General features: G+C 43.0%; 1 protein-coding gene across 1 annotated transcript in view; it reads left to right on the top strand.

Annotated features, from left to right (window-relative positions):
• LOC142153687 (prostaglandin reductase 1-like) overlaps positions 1–17543 on the top strand; it is a 72428-nt gene that overhangs the window by 6970 nt on the left and 47915 nt on the right. Inside the window, exon 3 of the mRNA XM_075210890.1 lies at positions 8402–8447. Coding sequence (XP_075066991.1) covers positions 8402–8447 — 46 coding nt within the window. The remainder of the gene's footprint in view (positions 1–8401; positions 8448–17543) is intronic.

Here is a 17543-nt window from a genome sequence, read left to right on the forward strand (position 1 = left end):
ATATTCAAGGAATCACTTTACTCTTATTGATTAACAGTATGAGTTTCTCCTATTGTCTCCTATTGAGATTGTGTCCAATTATTCTATCACGCAGAGATATTACTAAGGAACAATTGATACATCTTTTGTTATAGTTCCTATACTGTGCATCAAATACTAACAGTTTATATGTGATTTGTATTGCTGTTTTTTTAAGATTATTCATTTGCTATAAGTATATTAATATTGTCCATATATTTGATTGACTACCTAAGAATTGAAGCAATATGTTGATTCATGTGTATTATGAGTATATGATATATTTAATTGGTTTATTTTAATTTATCCACGAATCTTTTTCCATTGTGGCTTTTGCTGGATACATTGGGTCATTGTCTTTTTGGAATGCAAACATTCCAAGTGCTAGATCTCTTGCAGACAGCAGCAGATTTTCCTACAAGATTTGACTATCTGTTTTATACATTTTTTGACAACCCCATAGTAATATGCACCTGCAATCATGCTTCATGGTAGGCATAGTATTCTTGGGATGACTTAGGTTTGTGCCAAAGAGAGCACCAAAAACCAAAGCAGATGTAGCTAAGCAATAATAATAACAGGGTAACTGAGAAAGGCCTGTCTATTGGACTAAAAAAATGAGTCAATAAAGCAAGGTTTGGAAAAAAATCTAAGAAAAAGATACAGTATATTACAAAATATTTCCTGCCCAACGATCATTCCCTTTACTTTCATCAGTTAATATTGAACAAGAAACAGTCTAACCCAGTGGTTCCCAAACTTTCTCAGTTCGAGGCATCCTTAGGGTCACCATAATTTTTCCAAGGCACCCCTAAGCCAAAATGATTACCGGGTAGTCCCATTTGTTTAGTAGTTGGGTCAAAATGACGTGAGATGCATTAAGACCCCTTCACCATCACATTGTGCCCCTTTATCATATCACTGCGCCCCTTCACCATATCACTCTGTATTCCCTTCGCCATCTCACACACTGTGTCCCCCTCTTTGCCATCTCACACACTGTGTCCCCCTCTTTGCCATCTCACACATTGTGTCCCCCTCTTTGCCATCTCACACACTGTGTCCCCCTCTTTGCCAGCTCACACACTGTATCCCCCTCTTTGCCAGCTCACACACTGTGTCCCCCTCTTTGCCAGCTCACACACTGTGTCCCCCTCTTTGCCAGCTCACTCTGTATCCCCCTCACCTTCTTCAGCGTCTCTCTCTGTGTCCCCATCCTCTCCTTCAGCGTCTCTCTCTCCGTGTCCCCCTCCCCTCCTTCAGCGTCTCTCTCTCTGTGCCCCCTCCCCTCCTTCAGCGTCTCTCTCTCTGTGCCCCCTCCCCTCCTTCAGCGTTTCTCTCTCTGTGCCCCCTCCCCTCCTTCAGCGTCTCTCTCTCTGTGCCCCCTCCTCTCCTTCAGCGTCTCTCTCTCTGTGCCCCCTCCCCTCCTTCAGCGTCTCTCTCTCTGTGCCCCCTCCCCTCCTTCAGCGTCTCTCTCTCTGTGCCCCCCTCCCCTCCGCCAGCGTCTCTCTCTCTGTGCCCCCCTCCCCTCCGCCAGCGTCTCTCTCTCTGTGTCCCCCTCCCCTCCTTCTGCGTCTCTCTCTCTGTGCCCCCCTCCCCTCCTCCAGCGTCGCTCTCTCTGTGTCCCCCTCCCCTCCTCCAGCATCTCTCTCTCTGTGTCCCCCTCCCCTCCTTCAGCCTCTCTCTCTCTGTCCCCCTCCCCTCCATCAGCGTCTCTCTCTGTGTCCCCTTCCCCTCCTTCAGCGTCTCTCTCTGTGTCCCCCTCCCCTCCTTCAGCGTCTCTCTCTGTGTCCCCCTCCACTCCTTCAGCGTCTCTCTCCGTGTGTCCCCCTACCCTCCTTCAGCGTCTCTCTCCGTGTGTGTCCCCCCTTCACTCTCCGTTCCTTTACTTACCTTATTCCTCATGTTCTGCTGTCTTCTTTCCTCTCTGCTGCTTACTGACACTGTCGGACGTGATGACGTCACGCCCGGCAGTCAGTGAGAACAGTGAGGAGGAGGATCCGGCACTGGATGATCGGCAAGTTCTTCTTTTTTTTTTTTTATTTATTCCCAGGGCGATCTATCGCGGCACCCCTGTAATAGCACCGCGGCACCCCAGGGAGCCGCGGCGCACACTTTGGGAACCGCTTTTCTAAGACACTATTGCTAAACTTTTTTTTATCATGAGGCACCAAGAATAAGCTGTCCAAATTACATACACATATGCTCATACAGTGAATAAAACATATTTTAAACAGTATTTAAATACAATTGTCAAAAACAAATTGCAAAACATATCAAACACAAAATCAACCTAATATTAATTATATAGCAATACAAACAATATAAACATTATCAGCTCACTGCCCTGTTGTGTTTACCATAGCAACCATTCAAACAGACATCCACCATTTCAGAAATCTTTAGCGACTGGCAGATGTCAATATCAGGAGACATCAGGTCCCATAATGCAAACAACGAGGAGAAAAGTGTCCTTATTAATGTCAAAACGTATCAGATGAATATGTTTTAAATCCATAATCTCCTCTGTCAGCTGCCACGTGAAGGGAGAAGTTCCTCATAGTATGTGCACAAGTACAGACACAAGGCACATCAGAGCTGTCAAACACAGTTGTTGCCATGATTATGAGCACCAACAATGAGTCATTCATATTTTTAACACAAACACACCAACTCTTATGTAGTCAGTGTGAACTATCAATTATAAGGTAGCAGTAATGATCTAAGGGACAAAAATGAACAGAAAGGACATTATTGCAATTATCAATGCCTATTCAAAAATAGTAACAAACACTTAAAAAATAATTACATTAAATAAAAAATAATATGAAACCTAGCCAAAAGAACAAATATAATTATAAAAGAAGCAAAAAATATAATGAATAAAACAAAACAAAAAATAATCAATAATAAAAAATAAATAAAAAAAACCCAAAAATACTAACTACTAGAAAAAAAAAACAATGAGAAAAAAATCATCATAAAAAACAACTTAACTTAAAATTCTCATTTAATCCAAGGGGAGCCAATGTTTTTAGTTTATAAATTCATCTGATTACAAGTTGCAACAATAGATTATCCATGTTGTCCCCTCCTTAGGGGAGGGATATGATCAACAGGGGTGGGGTAAGTTATTTTGACGCTTTTAAGACCGACTATGAGGATATACACAAAATAATTCCGATTACAATAACATAGACATGGTTTAAAAGCAGACTTATATTAACATAGACAAATGACATTTCCGAAGATACTGTAATAATGACTAGTATTGATTGCGAAAATACTGAAAGTTAACACTTAACTTTGACGTCACTAAAGAGAGCGACATAGAGATTTCTGAATTTAAAGCGGTAATGGAAGGACCCGGCACCTAAGCCTAACCCAAACCCTTAGATTAAATGGTCCAGTTGCCGGGTCCTGACATTACCGCTTTAAATTCTGAAATCTCAATGTCGCTCTTTTAGTGATAACAAAGTTAAGTTCCGCCTCTTAAGTGCCTGTCTATGTTAATGCTTTTGAACCATGTCTACGAGTTTATTTTAACCGGAATTGCTTTGTCTCTATCCTCTTTGTCTGTCTTAAAAGCTTCGGAATAGCAAGAACCACGATCAACAGGGTAGCATGTTAAATCACGAATAGAGTGTCTGTCACTCACCGGACTGTGAGTGCCATTTCTCCTGTGTTCAGGAACCGTGGCCGTCCGCCATCCTGAGGGTCTGCGCATGTGCAGCCCTTATGAAACCTTCAGTACCTGTTGCTTTTAATTAATTGGATGATCAGGCAACCCTCCCTATTTAAACCACCTGTGATCATTACCTAGTTGCCTGATCTTGGAGTCTCATTCCCCATGAGCCTCTGAAGGTGTTCCTGTGTTTCCTCGTGTATTCAGCTCTAGCTGATTCCTGTCTACTACGATTGTGGTTTCCAGACCACTTCAACTCTCCTGTGTTCATCGTGTCTGCACTCAGCTGATTCCTATCTGCTACTGCTGCCGGATTCCAGACCACCTCAACTCTCCGGTGTTCAGCGTGTCTGCTCTCCGCTGCTTCCGTTGCTACTGCCGGGTTCCAGACCGTCTCAACTCTCCTGTGTTCATCGTGTCAGCTCTCCACTGATTCCTATCTGCTACTGCTGCCGGATTCCAGACCGTCTCTACTCTCCTGTGTTCAGCGTGTCTCCCCTCCGCTGCCTTCGCTACTACTGCCGGATTCCAGACCGCATCTACTCTCCTGTGTTCAGCGTGTCTCCCCTCCACTGCCTCCGCTACTACTGCCGGATACCAGACAGCCTCAACTCTCCCGTGTTCATCATGTTTCCAGTTCTACTTACTACTGCTTCCTGAGTATTGCTCCTTTGATTATCGGTTACCTTTCGTGCGCTGCACCAACCTGATTACCGCTTCCATCCTCCAGTGATCTCTCCTCCTGCCGGCGTTCAGCCGTTCAGGTATCCCTGCACTTCTCCTTGACAGCCTGCTCTCCTGAACCGCGGTATGCATACTTTCCATTGACTTTGCTATTGTATTGCATATCCGTCTGGACTGGGTTGTATTCATCTCCGGAGTCTTTTATCTACTGAAGCTATTGTTACTATTGACTTTGTTTCCTATTACCTGGATCTCTATAGTGACTTTGCATACTTCAAGCAGCGCTTGTCAGTTATTATTGTATTGTGGTTATCATCGTGGGATCAAGTTCCGTGTGGCCCGTGTATCCTCTGTATTCCATTCATCTCCTCGTGCCCCTCCTCACATATATATAGTAGTGGTACAACTTGCTATAAGCAGACCACTGACTTTCACTACCCCCTCTCTACTCCTGGACATTCCTCCTCACTATAGCAGTGGTACAACTTGCTGTACGCAGACCACTGACTCTCCTCACGTTTACTTGTCCATCTGGTTCCTCGTGTTCATACATCTAAGTCATTACCAGTTGCTGCTAGTCATAGACTTTCCTTGAGCATTCTCTCACCATCTGCTGATTCTCCTGTTCCGTTGTCACCCTGCTACCAGAGGACCATAGTACCAGCTATATTACTCTGGTAAGAACATCATCTGGTGATATCCTGGGCAAAGACTCCTAGTGCCTGTGACAGTGTCATCTCTCAGAAAAATGTTTAGCCACAGGCAAGTGCTTAATCTCTTTCATTGTAGATGACTTTGTAGTTGATTTTTTTAATGGATGACCCATGGTGGGCCAATTTCTCCTTTAACATGCGGAATGTTTTTCCCATATAAAGCAGATTGCACAGACATTTCAGAATATAAATCACAAATATACTTTCGTATTTGTGTAAGTTTATATTTAAGATTATATACTTTACCAGTAACTGGATGTATAAAGGATTCACCACAGTACAGGTATTGACGATTGGTACATCATAGACAACGATAAATATCAAGTTTCTTTTTCAGCCAATTTGAGGAATTTCAGTTAGGATGTGTAACAATGTCAGTCTTTACTAGCATGTCACACAGATTTTTGCCTCTCCGATATATACAAATCTTGGAGCAGAGGATACCTACAATGTGCCAATGTCTAAGTACCATATTCCGTATATGTTTCGAGGCAGTGGTATAAGTGGAAAAAAGGTTGCTTATCTTACCATCAGTGTCACCAACTTTCGTATGAGATGTCAACAATGTCTCTCGGCTTATTTTACCCACTCGTTCAAGAGCCTGCTCAACTTCTTTTTGAATGTAGTCTTGTTAAATGAACCGTTGACTCATGGCAGACAGTGCAACGCCAATCTTATCCGGATCAGATGTAATTCAAATAACTCTTAAAAACTGTGAAAATTGCAACTCTCTCTTCAGGAAACTGGTTGCATGTAATAAATAATTATTATCCATATCTTTAGCAAACAGCATGGTCTCCAAGTTATTTTCTCGTACTTGAATTTTTACATCAACAGAGTGTATAGTGTCACTGCTAGTATTGCACGTGAATCTGATGGTTCCTGGAATCTCATTAAGTCTTTGTACAAATTCAATGAGTTTTTCTACACTAACTCTCCAAGTCAGGAAGAGATCGTCAATATGTCAAACAAAAAATCTGATATAGCGAGAATAAAGTGAGTCTGACAGGATATAACAATTCTTGTATTGTGTCCTATAGATATTTGCATACGATGGTGTCATGTTGGAACCCATTGCTGTTCCCCTCAGCTGTAAATAAAATTATTTACAAAGTTAAATAAAAATGTATAAAGTTATTTTGGAAGAGAAAGTTCTTTTGTAAAATTATGTCAATCTATTTCATCATAAATTCACACAGAGGGCCACAGTATGCTATGTACGACTCAATAGCACCTTTACAAGCCAATAGTCCCAAGTCATGTGGGATATTTGTATACAAACTGGTGGCATCCAATGTCATCAATTGCCATCTGTTTTCAAATTGACCAAAGGAGGACATGCCTTTAAAAAAATAAATAAATAGATGAAACTGCTCTAACTCTGGACAATAGGCTGAAGATATATATGGACCAATTGTGAAACCAGTTGGCACAGCGAACCCCTGGCTGAAATTATAGGCCTCCCAGGGGAATACATTAGGCTCTTGTGGACCTTTAGCAAGGTATACAGAATCGGTTCCTTTGGGTGTGTCTGGGTAAGGAAAAAAACTGTTTCTTGTTTAATATTACCTGTGATGATTCCTAAATTAATGACCTCATCAATATCTTTTTTAAATTGGTGAGTGGAATCAAAAGTAAGCTTCTGGTAACAAGATACATCTGAGAGTTGACACAAAACTTCATCAGAATCGCTGCCAAATTGGCAAATTGCCAAATTGGGATCCACTATGTGGAACCAGATCCTCAACAGGATCTGAGTCACTAGAAGAAGTTTGCGATCTGCTGTCCAAGTCAGAAAAAGGGACCACAGGATTGCGTTTAAATTGTGGTAAAAATGGTGTTCTAGATTTAGTAAAGTCAGACCACACCAGCCATGAATATACACGTTTCTCCTGATAGTACTGCTTGACCATACAATATTTTTCTTTTTGAAATGGAGAAGATCTTGTTTATATTTTTATAAGTCATTATCCAATTTGTTAAAAAAAATCAGCAGGTACATCATTTTAAAGTCACTGGTGTCAATGTCAGAGATTTCTTTCCTAATATTGGTAAGATCACTACCAACCTGTTCAATAACTAGTAACATCAAATCAAAGGAACATTTATTCAGAATATTACACCACTTAATACAAAAGTCCTTATTATGTAGGCCTAAAGTTGGTAAGAATTCTAAAACCCCTAGGGATGAGTTTTTCTTTAAAGTATTAAGACAGCGTTAAAGCATGTAGATATAGATCTGCTTCCCGTTTCTTTAATCGCAGCAAGTCCTTAAATAATTTGTCTGTGATCTCCTTATCAAACGCTAAAGCACTAGTATCAGTAAAAAGAATTCTCTCTGCATCTGCATCTCTAAACATATCCATATTCAGAAGAACCAATTCCTTACAGCACAAAATCCTCTGTCTGAAACATTATATCCACACAAAAAAAGATTTATTTTTCTTAAAAAAACAAAAAACAAAATACAGAATAAAAAAATGTAAAATAAAAAAATTACTGAATGATATGGTGCAAAAATCCACATAAATAAACAGGCACAAAAATGGATAGAGGTGTATGCACTCAATTGACTATCAAAAAGTAACAATAAAGTGTTGTGCATAGTCCATATATTAAATTATATAGTCTCCATTATTCAAATAAAATGAACACACCAGCACCAGCAAATCAGAATACAAAAATACAAAATCATTTGAATAGAGATATAGAAGAATACAAAAAAGTCCAAATAAATTAAAGAAAAACATACATTGAAAAATATTTCGTGCCCAACGATCATTTCAGTTCCCTTTACTTTCATCAGGGACAATGGTTAGACACTATTGCTGTCCTTTTATATCATGAAGCACCAATAATCAGCTATCCTAATTATATACACATATGCCATTACATTAAATTAAACATATTATAAACAGTATTATATTTAAATACAATTGTCAAAAAACAAATTGCAAATATCCAACACAAAATCAGCATAATATTAATTATATAGCAATACAAACAATATAAACTTGATCAGCTCACTGCCCCTTATAGATATACACTTAAGTAGTCCTGCAGCAAAATCACAAACATCATGATGGATGCAAATATAGAACAGACATATGTGATGTATAAAAAGGAAAATAAATCTGCATACCTGTCTTTGTTATATTAGCAGTATTATTATTCGTTTTATATGTATGTTACAATACATAGTTTGTCATATACAACAGATAATGAGGAATTTAGTTTACTATTACCATACTGTTTGAATATTGTATGTCACTAATTAATGCTATGAATTTGCATTTCACAGAGGTACTGTTGGAAGCAGAGTGTTTCAGCGTGGACCCCTATATGAGGTATTAATATTATAAATATAAATATATGTAAGTTCTTGACTACCAACATCATAATTGAATTCTACTGGGAAAACTTACAGAAAAGAAAGGCACAAGGCACATGTAACCTCTTATCCTTAGAATCCACTTGAGAGAGGATGGCTCCAGAATTTACCTCTATGATAAAAGGTAATTCTGCATTAGGGTGGCGAAGCACTGGAGCAGAGTTAAATGCTTTTTAAGGCAGCAAAAGGTCGACGTGACCAAACTGCTTTGTGAGCCCCCTTCTTGATCAGGGAAGGGATGGGTGCAACCAAGACAGAGAAGGAATGACTAAATCTTCTATAGTTGTTGGCAAAACCTTGGTACCGTTGGAAGGCTACAAGATTGGTGGGTTGAACCCAATCTAGGACACCCTGTAATTTACTGGGATCCATAGAAAATTCTTCAGAGGAGATAATGTATCCAAAGGAAGGCAACCATGGCAACTTCAAAGTCAAATTTTTCCATTTTGGTAAATAACTGACACTCCCGAAATTTCAGAAGCACCTCTTTTACATGAAGCAGATGTAATACAAGAGAAGAAGAAGAAATTAGAATATCGTCCAGATACACCGCAACAAATTTGCCCAGGAAATCTTGAAACACGTTATTAATTAATTCTTAGAAGACTACTGAAGCATTGCAAAGACCAAAGGGCATAACAAAGAATTCATAGTGTCCAGATTGAGAATTGGGTGCAGTTTTCCACTCATCTCCCTCTTTAATATGAATTAAATTGTAGAATCCACGGAGGTCAATCTTGGAGAAAATGGTTGCAATCTTGAGTTGATCAAACAATAGATCAAGGGTAAAGGATAAGTGTTTTTGATGGTTATTTTATTTAAGCCCCTAAAGTCAATACAGAGACTAAGATTCCCATCTTTTTAACAATAGAAGAGAACCCGGTTACAGCGTGGGACTTAGAAAGCCTTATGAATCCTTTACTGAAGTTCTAGTGGATATATTCTTCCATGGCTTTATTTTGTGGACAAGAAAAATTATGAAGCCTCCCTTTAGACAGTTTGGCCACCGCAACTAATTTGATAGCACAGTCATATCTCTTATGCAGAGAAAGTGTTTCAGCTGCTTTTTTAGAGAAGACATCAAGGAATTTGTGGTATGGACGAGGAAGATTAGGTGGAACAGACTGAAGCATCTGTACAGGTAAGGACAAACAGAGGCTGCACGAGAAGACACCTAATGAATAATCTCTCCATTAGTCCAGTCGATGAGAGGATTATGATTAAACGACCGCAGATGGCCCAAGATGAGAGGAACTGTCGGACAATTAATCAAATACAGTGACAACTGCTTCAAAGGCAGACTACCTATGAATAGATGTATAAGTGGAGTTTTGTTCAAAATTATACCCCGACTACAAGAGTACCATCATGACCACATACATTGATAGGAGGGTCTATCTTGCAGAAATAAAAACTTAAGGGTTCCAGCAAGCCCAACATCAAAGAAGATTCCAGCAGCTCTACTCTCCAGGAAAGCAGAAACGTCAGCAACTTGCTTATCAAAAGACATGCGATCAGGAAGAAGACGAAAATTTTTAGAAGAGATTAATTATAAGCATAGGTAGACCCCTGCCAAATCCACTAGGCTTGGTATTTTTTTGGCTTATTGGGGCAGGTGCAGGCCATGTGACCCTTGGCAGCAGAATACAAGCAAAGTCCCAAAAATCATCTCCTGGATGTCTCCTCTGGAGAAAGTCTGAAAGCTCCCAGCTACATGGACTCTACCGATCCAGCCATAGCAGGAAAATATATAGGAGATGGGTTAAAAGAAGAGGATTCCTTCTCCATTTTACTTTCTTTGATGCGTCTGTCTATCCTAATCGATAATTACATTAATTTTTCCAAAGTGTCTGGGACAGGGTACTGGACCAGGGAGTCTTTTATGTTTTCCAAAGTCCTAAACGGAATTGGCTGCGCAGAGTTGGATTGTTCAATTCACTGTCTGTAGTCCTGCATCTGAATTCCACACAGTATTTCCCTGCTGTCCTGTGCCTTATTTGAGGGATCACAGATGACATTCAGTGGAAGATACCCTGTCTGGGTCATCACAAAATAAACCAAGGGCTTCAAGAAATGCATTTACAGAGAATAATTCAGTTCGGACTGAGATCAAAAGCTAATGTTTGTTGGTCTCCCTGGAGTAAGGAGATAACAATTCTGTCACGGGCACTAGGAGTCTTTACCCAGGGATCACCAGGTGGTAGGCTTACCAGAGCAATGTAGATGGTAATAGGGTACTCTGGTAGCAGGGTGATCACGGAACAGGCAATGGTAGATGAGGAGATGCTCAGGAAAGTCTATGACTAGCAGCACTGGTAATATGGAGGTAATAATACACGAGGAACTGTATGGACAAGGGCAAGTGGAGGTAGTCAGTGGTCTGCGATAGCAAGTTGTACCACTGCTATAGTGAGGAGGAATGTCCAACAGAAACGAGGAGGTGATGAGAGTCAGCGGTCTGCGGATAGCAAGTGGTACCGCTGTCTGAGTGAAGGAATGGAATCCAAGTGGAGGTATCCGGGAAGTCAGTGGTCTGCGGTAGCAAGTTGTACCACTGCTATGTGAGAGGAATGGAACAGGTAATACAGGAACAGGAATCAGTGGTCTGCCTTCAGCAAGTTGTACCACTGAATATATATGTGAGGAGGTGTACGGGGAGAGACTGCAACACAGGATGTACACGGGCACATTAAACACGATCCACAGTAATATGCACAATATATATAAATGACTGAACAGGTCTGCAAATGTAGAAAGTCTCTGAAGTAATCCAGCACAAGGTAACACAGTCAATGATGGCAATAGACTCAGCGGATTGCAGACTCCAGAGGAGAACCAACACAGTCCAGCAAAATATGCAATACACCAGCACAGTCAATGAGAAGTATGCATACCGTGGTTCAGAAGGCAGTCAGATAGGAGTGCAGCGATACCTGGGCGGCAGGAGGCCGACAGGATGAGAAGTCCCTGAATGGAAGAGGCAGGGGTCTAGTAGGTGCAGCGCACAGGTAAGTAGACCAACAGGGACACGAATCCACAGGAATCAGTAAAACGTGGAACTGGACTCATGGAGGACCCAGGAGAATGGAGATGATCTAGCAGAGGAGTAGCTGATGAGATACGAATCCAATGCTGACAGGAGGGTAGAGACCAGCGGGGCCCAGGAAGGCGTGGAGAGCGGATCAGCAGAAGATGGACGATAGCGCTGGCAGCAGCCGCAGGACTCTGCGGACACACGGGAGAGATGAGATGAGGCTGACGTGCACAGGAGCAGCGGATAGGAATCAGCTAGCAGTCACGATGATGAACACAGGCGAGTTGCAAGGTGGAGACTGTAGTGCACGGAGGCAGCGGATAGGAATCAGCTAGCAGTCACGATGATGAACACAGGCGAGTTGCAAGCTGGAGACTGTAGTGCACGGAGGCAGCGGATAGGAATCAGCTCACAGTCACGATGATGAACACAGGTGAGTTGCAAGCTGGAGACAGGAGTGCACGGAGGCAGCGGCTAGGAATCAGCTCACAGACTTGATGATGAACAGGTGAGTGGATATGGAGAGAAGGCTGTAGTGCACGGAGGCAGCGGATAGAAATCAGCAAACAGTCACAATGGAATATAATAGCGTTGAAGTGGTATAGAAGACTGTAGTGCACGGAGGCAGCGGATAGGAATCAGCTCACAGTCACGATGATACAGTTGATGGTAGAAGTGGTTTGGAAACCACAGAGGTAGAAGTGGTTTGGAAACCACAGGAATCAGCAGCGCTGAATACACGAGGAAACACAGGAACACCTTCAGAGACTCATGGGGAATGAGACTCCAAGATCAGGCAACGTGGTGTTGACCACAGGTGCTTAATATAGGGAGTGTTGCCTGATCTGCCAATTGAGTTAAAGGGACATACACTGGAGTATAGGAAAGGGCTGCGCATGCGCAGACCCTCAGGATGGAGGACGGCCACGGTTCCTAAATGTCCGGGAAGAAGCACTCACAGTACGGTGAGTGACAGTACCCCCCCTTTTAAAGGTGGGCACAGAACGCCTGGAACCGGGCTTGTCCGGATTTTTGGAATAAAACTTCTTCAAAAGGGCAGGAGCATTAAGATCTTCAGCTTTGATCCAAGAGCGCTCCTCAGGACCAAAGCCCTTCCAATGAACGAGGAAACGGAGGACTCCTCCCGAAATTTTTGCGTCTAGTACCTCAGTAATTTCGAAATCCTCCTCCTGATGAACTTGAACTGGCTGCGGAGCTGAGGGAGGTTTTGAAAAACGGTTGATAATAAGAGGCTTGAGTAAGGACACATGGAAGGCATTAGAAATCCGAAGATTCTTAGGAAGAAGAAGTTTCACACATACTGGATTGATTACTTGAATGATCCTATATGGACCAATAAAACGAGGGGCGAATTTCATAGATGGGACCTTCAAACGAATGTTTTTAGTAGATAACCAGACACGATCTCCAATTTTTAGTGGTGGAATAGCCCGCCTCTTCTTATCTGCGAAAGATTTATATTTGATAGATGTTTTCTTCAAACAGGTTTTGATCTGAGACCAGATATTTTTAAAGGTCTGACAGGCAGTCTCCACCGCTGGAACTTGGGTGGGCGGGAGGGCAGGAAATTCCGGAAAAGACGGATGGTGACCGTAGACCACAAAAAATGGAGTTTTGGATGATGACTCATGGTACATGTTGTTATGGGCGAATTCGGCCCAAGGAAGCAACTCTACCCAGTTGTCTTGATTGGCTGAAGAGAACATCCTTATAAAAGTCTCAATATCTTGATTGACACGCTCAGTCTGTCCGTTAGATTGCGGATGGTAAGAAGATGAGAGTGCTAATCGTATGCCCAAGGTTTTACAAAGGGCTCGCCAGAATCTGGAAACGAATTGTACTCCTCTATCTGACACAATCTCAGACGGACATCCATGGATGCGGAAGATCTCTTTAATGAAATGTTCAGCCAGGATAGACGAGGAAGGCAAACCAGACAGAGGGACGAAATGAGCCATCTTCGAAAATCTGTCCACCACCACCCAAATAGTGTTATGATTCTTACTAGGTGGTAAGTCAGTAACGAAATCCATACTAATATGGGTCCACGGCTTGGACGGAATGGGTAGTGGTCGCAGCAACCCTGCTGGAGTTCTGCGGGAAGATTTGAACTGGGAACATAATTCACAGGAAGCAATGAACTCTTTGACGTCTCTCCTCATTGAAGGCCACCAGTAACTTCGAGAGAGCATCTCAAAGGTCTTGTGTTCACCGGCGTGTCCAGAAAAACGAGAGGCATGGAACCACGAAAGGATTTTCCTCCTTAGAGTAGGAGGCACGAGAGTCTTCCCAAATGGTAGCGTTTTGGTGGATGAAGCAGCCAGTGAGATACATTTGGGGTCTAGAATGGTATGGTTGGAAACCTCTTCTATATCAGAGGACGTCACAAAAGCTCTAGATAAAGCGTCAGCTTTTTTGTTCTTGGCAGCTGGTTTGAAGGTTATTATTAATTCAAAACGGGAAAAGAAAAGAGACCATCTTGCTTGGCGAGGGTTCAAGCATTGGGCAGACTGAAGATATGACAAGTTCTTATGATCCGTGAAGATCGTCACCGGATGGCGAGCTCCTTCCAATAAGTATCTCCACTCCTCTAATGCAGCTTTGATAGCCAGTAATTCCTTGTCCCCGATAGTATAATTCTTCTCTGCGGGCAGAAGACCCCGAGAATAGAAGGCACAAGGATGGAATTTTTGCTGTTCAGAGCGTTGGGAGAGAATGGCTCCCAAGCCCACATTAGAGGCATCTACTTCTAGAAAGAAGGGGAGTGTCACATCAGGTTGTCGAAGGATTGGAGCCGAAGAGAAGGACTCTTTGAGTGTTTGAAAGGCTTGAAGAGCCTCAGGCGACCATTGCTTAGGATTAGCCCCTTTTCGAGTCAGGGCCACAATAGGAGATGCAATGGAAGAAAAGTCTTGAATGAAGCGTCTATAGTAATTGGCAAAACCTAAAAAACGCTGGATAGCACGAAGAGTAGTTGGCTGGGGCCAATGTAGTACAGCATTCACCTTGTCTGGATCCATCTTCAGGCCAACTCCGGAAACTATATACCCCAAGAATGGAATCTGGGGCAATTCGAATGAACATTTTTCTAATTTACAGAACAATGAATTTTTCCGTAGCCTGGAGAGGACTTCTGCCACATGTTGGTGGTGAGAAGGCAGGTCCTGGGAAAAGATCAATATGTCGTCCAGGTAGACGACGACACATACATATAATAAGTCCCGAAAGATCTCATTGATGAAGCCTTGAAAAACAGCGGGGGCATTACACAGCCCCAAAGGCATTACCAGATATTCGTAATGCCCGTCTCTGGTGTTAAACGCTGTCTTCCATTCGTCACCGGAACGGATTCTGATTAAATTGTAGGCACCACGAAGATCCAACTTAGTAAAAATACGGGCTCCCTTGATGCGATCGAATAACTCAGTGATCAGCGGAATGGGATACCGATTCTTGATAGTAATGGCATTGAGTCCACGAAAATCTATGCAAGGGCGTAATGATCCATCCTTCTTTTTGACGAAGAAGAACCCAGCTCCAGCGGGAGAGGTGGAAGGTCGAATAAACCCACGCTGGAGGTTCTCCTGTATATACTCAGATGTAGCTTGAGTTTCAGGTAACGAGAGTGGATAGACCCGGCCCCTGGGGGGAGTCTTGCCAGGTAGAAGGTCGATCGGACAATCCCAAGAACGATGAGGAGGAAGACGTTCAGACCGAGCTTTATCAAACACATCGGTAAATGAAGCATATTGAGGAGGGAGTCCCGGTGAGGTAGATGAGATGGAAGATTGCTGTACTTTGAGAGGAATAACTTGGGAAAGGCAACGATGGTGACATTCAGGCCCCCAAGACGTGACTTGAGGGGTGCGCCAGTCAATCTGGGGAGAGTGACACTGAAGCCATGGAAGGCCTAAGACAATCGGACTTGTCGTAACAGGAAGGATTAAAAACGATATTTCTTCATGATGCAGGGCACCAATCTGAAGTGTTACTGGAGACGTACTCTGAGTGATGAGACCGTTGATGAGACGTGATCCATCTATAGCCGTCACAGTAATGGGTGTTTTTAAGGTAATCACTGGTAGAGACCATTGATTTACTAATGATTTGGAAATAAAATTTCCTGCTGCTCCGGAATCAATTAATGCCTGTGACTCAAAGGTTTTGGTAGCAGAGGAAATCGTAACATCAAAAGCGCAGACTTTAGATTTCATGGAAGATGGAGAGGACTCCAGGGACCCTAACTTCACCTCTCCAGAACTAGTTAGGGCCTGGCATTTCCCGATCTCTTAGGGCAAGAGCTGAGAATATGAGTGGAATCAGCACAATAGATACAGAGTCTATTCTTTACTCTTCGTTTTCTCTCCTCGGAAGATAATTTGGAACGTCCTATCTCCATGGGAATCACAGAGGGTGAAACTGGACGAAATTGAGGGTTAGAACGAAGAGGTGCTTTAGCAGAAGTTGTTTTCTCAGCCTCTCTTTCACGAAATCTCATATCAACACGATGGCATAGAGAGATCAAATCTTCAAGTGACGAAGGAAGCTCTTGAGTAGTCAGTGCATCTTTAATTTTATCGGAGAGCCCCTGCCAGAAGGCGGCAACTAGGGCTTCAGTGTTCCACTGAAGTTCAGAGGCTAAGATCCTAAATTGAATGACGTACTGGCCTACTGTATGAGATCCTTGTCGCAGGCGGAGGATGCTGGAAGCAGCGGAGGTCACACGACCTGGTTCATCGAACACACTTCGGAATGTAGAAATGAATTTGGCACTATCTTGCAATATTGGATCATTTCTCTCCCACAGAGGGGAGGCCCAAGCCAGGGCTTGTCCTGAAAACAAAGAGATAAGATAGGCCACTCTGGAACGATGGGTAGAAAAATTTTGAGGTTGGAGCTCAAAATGGACTGAACATTGGTTCAGGAAACCCCTACAAGTTTTGGGGTCTCCATCGTACTTTGACGGAGTAGGCAGGTGAAGCGTGGAAGCTGTAGACACCTGGGATGGCACTGGGGAAACGGAGGAAAGCACAGAAGCCTCAGGAGTAGCTGTCACAGTCTGTCCAGATGTTCCTTGGGAGGTTAATGACTGATAACACTGAAGTAACAGCTGTTGGCGGGCATCCTGTTGCTCCACACGGCTGACCAGATGCTGCAGCATCTCTTTGGCGGTAGGTTCCGTATCTGGGTCTGTCATGGCCTGATCTTACTGTCACGGGCACTAGGAGTCTTTACCCAGGGATCACCAGGTGGTAGGCTTACCAGAGCAATGTAGATGGTAATAGGGTACTCTGGTAGCAGGGTGATCACGGAACAGGCAATGGTAGATGAGGAGATGCTCAGGAAAGTCTATGACTAGCAGCACTGGTAATATGGAGGTAATAATACACGAGGAACTGTATGGACAAGGGCAAGTGGAGGTAGTCAGTGGTCTGCGATAGCAAGTTGTACCACTGCTATAGTGAGGAGGAATGTCCAACAGAAACGAGGAGGTGATGAGAGTCAGCGGTCTGCGGATAGCAAGTGGTACCGCTGTCTGAGTGAAGGAATGGAATCCAAGTGGAGGTATCCGGGAAGTCAGTGGTCTGCGGTAGCAAGTTGTACCACTGCTATGTGAGAGGAATGGAACAGGTAATACAGGAACAGGAATCAGTGGTCTGCCTTCAGCAAGTTGTACCACTGAATATATATGTGAGGAGGTGTACGGGGAGAGACTGCAACACAGGATGTACACGGGCACATTAAACACGATCCACAGTAATATGCACAATATATATAAATGACTGAACAGGTCTGCAAATGTAGAAAGTCTCTGAAGTAATCCAGCACAAGGTAACACAGTCAATGATGGCAATAGACTCAGCGGATTGCAGACTCCAGAGGAGAACCAACACAGTCCAGCAAGATATGCAATACACCAGCACAGTCAATGAGAAGTATGCATACCGTGGTTCAGAAGGCAGTCAGATAGGAGTGCAGCGATACCTGGGCGGCAGG

Source organism: Mixophyes fleayi, chromosome 1 (assembly GCF_038048845.1).
Source record: "Mixophyes fleayi isolate aMixFle1 chromosome 1, aMixFle1.hap1, whole genome shotgun sequence".
NCBI classification, from domain to species: domain Eukaryota; kingdom Metazoa; phylum Chordata; class Amphibia; order Anura; family Limnodynastidae; genus Mixophyes; species Mixophyes fleayi.